Source organism: Orycteropus afer, unplaced genomic scaffold, assembly GCF_000298275.1.
Source record: "Orycteropus afer afer isolate SDZICR_OR568_19922 unplaced genomic scaffold, OryAfe1.0 scaffold00002, whole genome shotgun sequence".
Lineage (NCBI taxonomy): Eukaryota > Metazoa > Chordata > Mammalia > Tubulidentata > Orycteropodidae > Orycteropus > Orycteropus afer.
The window spans coordinates 27,142,961-27,151,937 of NW_006921589.1; the positions used below are offsets into that span (position 1 = coordinate 27,142,961).

Sequence of the window (8,977 nt, forward strand, 5' to 3'; positions counted from 1 at the left end):
CAACTGACATCATTGCCCCTGGCGGTCTCCTATGTGGCTTTAGCCTTAATTCAGATAAGGCTAAATTACTGGCTAGGTCCAGTAATCTACAGAAATTTGCTTAAAGTTTGGAACATAGTAGAGAAATTATGGGTAATGCTTCAAACACAAGTTATATTTCCCTTACTTTATCATTTTCTTCTTAAAGGTTTATTTAGCTTGAGGGAAAGGCAGCACTGCGCCTCTTGGCAGGGAAACCCTACAGCACACCAGCACTCCACCTTGAGGTGAGCAAGGGCCGTAATTGTTACCCTGTTTGCACAAATTGCAAACAATCTAAAGGTACCTGGCTTAAGCAAGATGACAGAGGGCAAAAAACAACTTTACAATCTGTTTCCAAGAGACCATAGGTAAATTGTAGTTTAAAAAATGATACCTCTTGAAGTCCAGTAAGTAACACTATTTATGTGAAAAACCAGCAGTAATATCATTCTTGGTAACAGAACTTTATTTAAATTTTTTTTTTTTTTTTTTAAAGAGTAAACTGGGCTAGGTAGATAATCTATATATTCAACAATACCATCATTTATCAAATCTTGTCAACCAGAGGTATTCTAATCTCAGACAAAATATGTCTAAATTGAACCTAAGACCTTATTTATGTATTTGTTTTGGGAGGGAATGAAGAATGAATGGGAAGAGGCTGAAAGGAGTCACGCTCACTAGCAACTCAAATGGCTGCTCCCAGGGTTTGCTGTTTCTCAAGCAGTTTTGTTGATGGTTTCATTTGGGTCTGGTTGTTAAGTTTTAGATGTTCAATTGAAATAAACAGAAAATAGCTGCGAAGTTCAAAAGAAATTGTGATGAGCACGTTCTACTAAAGTACCTTAGAGGGTTGGGTTTCACTTTTACAAAGCCCTGACACCGCCTTCTCCCACTTAGGGAACTTCATGTCACCCTGACCTTTGTTTAGGAAATATAGCAGACACAGACTGATTTTGTTTTATGCCTCTCTCCCTTCCTCTCTGTTCCTTCCTTCCTTTTCATCACACTCCTCCGAAAGCATTTTTATCTTCCATTCTCCATGTTGGTAATCTCTCTTGTCCACAGACACACATGCACATACACACTCACTACCATTCACTGCCATCTACTATCTACTGGTCATTAATTTCCAGAGACCACAGTTGGCTCCTCGTTGTCCCAGAGCAGATGAATACTGTTTGGCACTGATTCTGGAACTGGAATCTCCAGGGCATTGCTTGCCATGTGACCTAACAAGGGGGCCCTTTTACCCAAGTACATATTAGCTCTCAAGTGGGAGTTTAAAGTTGTTGTTGTTGTTAGGTGCCAGTGAGTTGGCTCCGACTCATAGTAACCCTGTGTACAACAGAACAAAACGCTACCCAGTACTGCACCGTCCTCACAGTCGTTGCTACGCTTGAGCACATGATCGCAGCCGCTGTGTCATCCATCTCATTGAGGGTCTTCCCTTTCTTTGCTGACTCTCTCCTTTACCAAGCATTTAATAAAATTTGGAGTAGAAACACATTCAAATAATTATAGGCAGATTTGGGGATGACTCTGAAAGCAGCTATCTCCACGCTCTCATGCCTGGGTCATGGGAGGAGGAAGGTGAGGATTGTGGGAGTGCAGCTCTCTTAACTGGAGGGACTTGGTGCTCGTGCAGAACGTACTTCCATTTGAAAGCTCTAACGAGCTTTCTACTTTCTCCCAAGACCTTATACTCCATTCACATTTTACTGATTTTTATATAAAAAGTGAGGAAACATGTCAAATGTTTACTAGGAATCTAGGAATCTGAGTCTACTAATAAAGGTATGTAGTCTTCCTCTGGGTATACAAAATTTCAAGATCACTAGTCATGTTTGCTATTTTTTTTTCTCAATGAAAAACCACACAAGAGACCCCATATTTGCAGTCTCTCAGTCACTCTTCTGACTTAACAGCTCTAGCCAGGTGGCTGAGTCTTAGCCACTCAATGCATAATCATCTCTGGCAGATACAGCCTGGCATTGCCAATTCTGTGGTGTGTGTGTGTGTGCACGTGCACGTGCACGCACAAGGGTGTGTACACATCAGCCCTGGTCATCTAGCCAGGGAGGAATCATGTAGACTATCTACTCTGTCATTTGCTTATTTCAGTTGCCACTCTCACTGAATTTAAGAGTTCTAAAAGCATTTCAGCCATCAAATACTACTGTTATTATAATATCTTCCTCTTCTTTCTGATTTTTCTCTCTCTAAAAAGCCTGGTTTCTTCCTTTTCCCTCAGACTAGCATTCAAGTGTTGTAATCTCAGTTGAGAAAAAACCTAAGCTGTACCAGATTACCATGGAGAATACTCAACAGGAAGAAGGCTTTATGGTCTGGGGAGAACAAAGATAGTGTTAGCTGGCTTCCTCTCGGGGCTCATCTTGATGGTGTTCAACTATACGGCTGCAGTCATGGGGTTCTTCTGTCGAGGATCCTGGGTTCGATAAGGGTACTGGTCTGGGCTGCCCCCATGGGGGCCTGGTCTGCCTATTTCCTGGTAGGCTGGTGCTCTGTGGTGCTGAGGAGGGGAAGGTGGAACATCTTGTCGGAAGGGTCCTTTGTGCTGGGGGGCTGGCGGGGGTGGGTAATACTGAGGATACCGGAGATCTGTGACCCTCAGATCCGGGAGGCGGGGATAGCCCCCTTTTGGAGGATGCACAGGGTGAGGCCCTGGGTAGTAAGGAAGCTCCCTTTCCTTGTAGAGCCCTCGAGGTCCAGCTGTCAGATAGTCTACAGGATCCACAGGTCCTCCCCTAGAAAAAGAAGAACAGACACATGTCAGCAACTACTAAGCTAACTGTCCAGCTGAAGACCAATTTTCTCAGTCTTCTGTACAGTTTGTGTGCCCATAGACCAGGTATTGGGCAATGGGATGCGTGAAGAACTAATATGTGCCTTTGAAAGATGAGAAGGAACCTTCTTTCTTTCTCTCCCTCCTGTTGGCCATTGGGTGGCCATCTTAGACCACAGGTGAAAGCTACATGCTGAGGAAAGCAGAGCAACAAGAGGGCAAGAACCTGGGTCCCCAACAGCAGGGAGCCACAATGTCAACCCAGGATTGCTTATGCTTAGATTGGAATGTGAGAGAGAAATTGTCCTCTATTTTGTTTAAACCCTCTTATGTTGGCTTTATTATATTAGCTAAAGTAACCAAGATGATGACTTTGACCCTCTTAAATGTTGCAATCATTAGAATCCTCCCTTTCTCTGCTGAAGCCAGTCTGGATGTGGTAGTAGAAATGCACAGGCTATTCACAGTTAGAACTTTCCCATGGATGGCATTCCCTTCTCTTTTAGGCTGTGGGGTGCTCTTTCAGTGGGCTATGTTGTTGTTGTTGTTGTTGTTATGTGCTGTCAAGTCAGACCTGCCTTTTGGTTAGCAGTCAAGTGCCTTTGGCACTACGCTACCAGAGCTCCTTTCAACGGGCTACAGTCTTGGTTAAAGCAGCCAGTGGTGTCAGTGGTAGAATTCTCGCCTTCCATGCAGGACACCTGTACACCATTCCCAGCCACTGCATCCCAAGCGCAGCCACCACCCATCTGTCAGTGGAGATCTGCTTGTTGCTATGATGTAGAACAGGTTTCAGGGGAGCTTCCAGATGAAAATGGACTAGGAAGAAAGGGGTGGCAACTTACTTCCAAAAATCAGCCCGTGAAAACTCTCTGGATTGCAATGATCTGATCTCGTGCAAGGGTGGGGTCACCATGAGTCAAAGGACAACTCAACAACAGCAACAACAGTCTCGGTTAAACTCTGGTGGGCTGCTCTCACAGCCCTGTGGACATAGGTGTGTCTTCCTCCCTCTACAATGCCTAGAAGTTCCAACCCAAAGAGCTGGGAATGACCCACCTAGAGCTTTGATAAAGTAATTATACTGCAGACAATAAGTGCTACCAGGCCAGTAGCCGAATGGGGAAAACCAAGCCAGCTGCAAGTCGCACTCTGGGATGGAGAGACTACTGAAAGGTCCAGGGCAAGAATAAACACTAACAGAAAGGGACCCCGTCTGGATCTCTGCTAAAGACAACAAGTGTCTTCTGATCCATTTGCCATAACAGAAGCAATACGTCCCTAAATAATGTGCAGATGACTGCATTTTATCTAGCCTGGGGATAAACAGATGAGTTCTGTTTGCAGCTCTTAAAATCCCATAAACCTTCTGTGTACTTACTCACCACTACCAGATCCTTCCCACTGTTTCTCGCTCCTCCTTTTATTTCTCCTTTTTAAAGGAAAAATGGCAACAACAATAATTAATGAAAAGCTCTCCGATGTCAGAGTACAAACTACTAGAGCACTTGAAAAGAATGACAGGGCTGCAAGAATATAGTATCTGTGGTTAATCAAGCACTGTCAGTGAGGGTCAAAATCACCCTGTAATCTGCAGAGTCTGATGTTAAAACAGGCCTGCGAGTCCCCCAAATAAAAGAAGGTTTGACAAGCTTGGTGCCTATGGAAAACGGCACATGGACCCGTCCATAATGACGAATGAGAGAATTCTCTGTCCCCTTTTTTGCATCTTAATCTGGTTCTGTATAATAATAATAATGAGAGGTAGATCCTTGAGCTTTGGGCAATTTGGTTAGCGAGAGTTTTCAGATTAAAAAAAAATTAAATTGTTTACGTACAAGTTATTATAGCACCGACCACTATTATTCAGCGCAGTTTGCTTTGCTCCACTTTAAATTGCCCATGACAAATAGAGAAGAAATACACACTCTCCCACTCTAGCCCTGGGAAATAAAGGATTAGGATTTTTACCTTCCCTCTCCTTGCAATTGCATTTTTTTTTTAAATTAAGAAAATTTCCACTGTACGTTATATCTTTTATCATAAAATGTTTAAAGTCCCTTCTACTCCCTGCCCTCATTTCTATTTCCTTTTCATTCATGTTAGAGATTTCAGAAACACTTAAAAAAAAATCCTTAACCTGTGCTTTCTCACAAAACCTACTGAAGATATTTCTCTGCATGAAGTGAAACATGTGGTTTTTCTGCACTCATTTTAAGCCCTCGGGACAAATCACTGACATTTGCAACACACAAACATTATCTGCCTTAAAATGAACATACAACCAGTGCTCCCTCCGGACTCTCTTAACCTGAATGTTTCCTGTTTAAAATGGAAAGGGAGTAAGGAGGAATTCCAGGCCTTGGACTTTGAGGGTTCTGTTCCCTCCCCGGAGGGTTGTCTCTTTTAAAAGAGAACGTTATAAAAGACAGGCACGCCTTGACTTTTTTTATTTTTTTGAGAGGCAAGCCAGATCAAGTGGTGATGAGGCAGAAGCCACCCTGTAGATGCCGCGACAGCGCAGGCTGTGTGCACGTGGGCGGACTGTGGCTTATCTTCCTTCCCACACCTCGTCGCTCTCACACATCCGATTCTCCCAGTGAGAAGGGAGGTTTCCCATGGGCAGGTGGAGCAGAACTCAAGATAGGTTTGCCGTCCCCACTGCCTCCTCTGGGGGCAGGTTTTCTGTCTGGGAGTTCATTCACATGTGGTAGAAACCCAGTGAGTAGCTGTTCTTTGTCAAGCAATGAAATCCTGGAAAGCGTCTTGTTCTGTAGAACTCATCATAGCAGTTACCGTTTTTAATTTTTCAGAGAGAAGAAAAACAATGAGCTGGCTTATGAAAACAAAGTTTAAGGTTCAAAGAATGCTCGAAGAGAATTTTTCTTTTCTTTATTTTTTGGAGGGGGTGCTGCTGTGGTTTACACAGCCCACAGGTTCAACTACTCAGTCACTCTGGGTAGCTGGCTGTGACCAAGAAGGGACTACAAAAGAAGCATTTTCTACAAGGTTTTGTGGAAATCACTTCTGAGGCTTGCTAGCCTTAATGTATGTATGCGAGTGTGTTTACACATATATATTTATAAGAACACTTTTTAAACAGGAAAAAAAACAAAAAACAAAAAACAAACTCCTCATTACAAACTTGATCCAAAACTAGAAGAGGGAATTAAAATTTTAGCACTGTTAATCTTTTAATTAATTTATTTATTTTTAAAAATGGTGATTAGAGTGAAAATTTACAGAGCAAATTCACTTTCCATACAGCAGTTCACTTACACTTTGTCTCATGACATTGACCACAATTCACCCCAATGCAACCGCTCCCCTCCCACTTCCTCCAGGTAGTTTCCTCTTCCCTGTGTCCATCCCTCCATGCACTCCTCCCCTGAGCTGTCTCCCTGTGCATAAACAGCCCTTCTTTCTCCCGTGATTGATCGCTCCAAGGAGTGTGTCTACCTCAGGTAAATGTTCAACTCATATGCCTGTCTTTTGTTTGTCTGGAAGCCACAGTGTGGGTCCAGTTTCAGACCTGAAGGGCAGCTAGGGGCCATAGTGTCAGGGGTTCTACCAGGCTCTATCAGACCAGAAAACCTGGTCCCCCTTTTTTTTCCCCAAATAATTTTGAGTTTTGTTCCACATTGTTCTCCATCTCTATCCAGGGTCTCCTACAGAGATCCCCCTCCGAGCAGTTGACAGCAGCAGCTGGGCACCATCTAGTTCTTCTGGTCTCAAAGTCATATAGGCTGCAGATCACATGGTGTACCAGTCGCTAGGACTAATTGTTTCCATGAATTTTCAGTTTTCTTCACTCTTTTTTGCTCTGGACTAGGAGAGACCCATCATTGCATCTAGATGGCTGCTTGCAAGGTTTTAAGAGCCCAGTCACTACTCACCTAAGTAGGAGGTGGAACAATGTTTTGTGTAGTATGTTATGCCAATTGAGCTTGATGTTCCCTGTGACTATGGTCCCAAGCCCACAGGTTCAACTACTCAGTCACTCTGGGTAGCTGGCTGTGACCAAGAAGGGACTACAACCTTGTCCTTGTCAGCTCTACTATGTCGTTGTTGTTGTTATGTGCTGTCGAGTCGGCCCCAACTCATAGCGACCCCTCCTTGAGTTTCTGAGGCAGTATCACTACGGAAGTAGATTGCCCAACCTTCCTTCTGAGGAGTGGCTGTGGGGTTTGAACCGCCAGCCTTCTGGTTAGCAGTCAAGTGTCTTAGGCACTACTCCACCAGAGCTCCCTAGGAATTCTTACAGATTATACAAATACCCTTATAGGACCATTATCTGCCAACCCTATACATGGTCTTGGGTACACTCCCTGCTGTATAGACATACCTAATAGTTCAGCTTGTCCACTCATCTATCCACCCATATACCCAGGTTTGCCTTCACTGACAACACAATAGTGTATGTGCAGAAGGGTTCATCTTTGTTGTCTGTACCTCCCATGTACCTCTCTCTGTCTTCCTCTTCCTCAATGCCACCATGTTGATCACTCAGATTTGGTACATTGCCCTTCTCTTCACCCACATCAATACTTATCTCTTCCCTACCCTACCCTCTAACCACTGGTAACCAACAAAGAAAATTTCCTTCCATACATAAACCTTTCCTTGACTTTTATCATAATGGATGTTCTGGTTACCTAGTGCCACTCTGACAGAAATACACCACAAGTGGATGGCCTTACCAAATAGGAGTTTATTCTTACAATTTGGAGGCTTTAAGTCCAAATTCAAAATGCCAGGCTCTAGGGTTGCAGCTCTGCCTCCTGCTCCCGGCCCACTGAAGCTGGAGGCTTTTCTTCACTCAGCTGCTGGCTGCTGATAAATCCAAGGTTGACAAGTAAAAAAACACAGTCCCGATGTTACCAACCCACACAGCAGGGCATTACTTCAAGTCCATTTTAAGTCCCAAGGTTGGCAGAGCATGGCAGACTGTTGAACAATGACACGGCTACATGTAGGGTCCAAGCGTACTGTAAGCTAGAGACCATTCCCAAAGGCTTCTGTTTATATGCAAGAAGCAGACCACATTCCCTAAGGCAGCTACTCAGCTGCTCACAGTAGATTCCACCATGGAGTTGATTACCAGTCTTATCATGGGGAATACTACATCCAGGTGCCCAGTCATTCAACCAGGCCCAGCCAAGTTGAAACACAAACTGAACTACCACAGTGGACTAGTACAATATTTGTCCTTCTGTGGTTGACTTATTTCACTCAGCATAATGTCCTCCAAGTTCATCCATGTTATGCGATGTTTTGCAGATTCTATGTTATTCTTTAGGGTTGCATAGTATTCCATTGTGTGTTTGTACCACAGGCTGGTTATCCATTCTTCAGTTGATGGATACCTAGGTTATTTCCATCTTTTGGCTATTGTAAATAGTGCTGTGATGAACATGGGTGTGCATATGTCTGCTCTTGTTATGGCTCTCACTTCTTTAGGATATATACCTAGTAATGGAATGGCTGGTTCAAATGGTATTTCTAATTCCAACTTTATAAGGAATCACCATACTGCTTTCCACAGTGGTTGTACCATTTTACAGTCCCACCAGCAGTGTATGAGAGTCCCAGTCTCTCCACATCCTCGACGGCATTTGTTATTTTCTGTCTTGTTGAACTTTGCTACTAGTGCTGGGGCAAGATGGTATCTCATTTTGATTTGATTTGCATCTCTCTAATGGCTAATGATCGTGAACATTTCTTCATATGTTTGTTGGCCACCTGAATATCTCTTTGGTGAAGTGTCTATTCATGTCTTCTCCCCACTTTTTAATTGGATTATTTGTCTTTTTGTTATTGAGGTGTTGGAGTTTTCTATAAATTCTGGAGATAAGTCCCTTGTCAGATGTGTCATTGCCAAATATTTTTCCCAATCTGTAGGTTTTCTTTTGACTCCTTTGGCAAAGTCTTTGGAAGCACATAAAAATTTAATTTTTAGAGGTCCTATTCATCTAGTTTCTCTTCTGCTGTTTGGGCATTTTAGGTTATGCCTGATAGTCTATTTATGCCATATATTAAGGGCCCTAAATTTGCCCCTAGTTTTTCCTTGAGGAACTTTATAGTTTTAGGTTTCATATTTAAGTCTTTGATCCATCTGGAGTTAGTTTTTTGTGTATGGTGTGAGGTACT

General features: G+C 43.2%; 1 protein-coding gene across 1 annotated transcript in view; it reads right to left on the reverse strand.

Annotated features, from left to right (window-relative positions):
* Positions 1-2,431: 2,431 nt before the first annotated feature.
* The window catches only part of PARD3B (par-3 family cell polarity regulator beta), a 1,522,095-nt gene continuing 1,515,549 nt past the window's right edge, over positions 2,432-8,977 (reverse strand). Inside the window, exon 23 of the mRNA XM_042783151.1 lies at positions 2,432-2,789. Within this exon, the coding sequence (XP_042639085.1) occupies positions 2,432-2,789 (358 nt within the window). The remainder of the gene's footprint in view (positions 2,790-8,977) is intronic.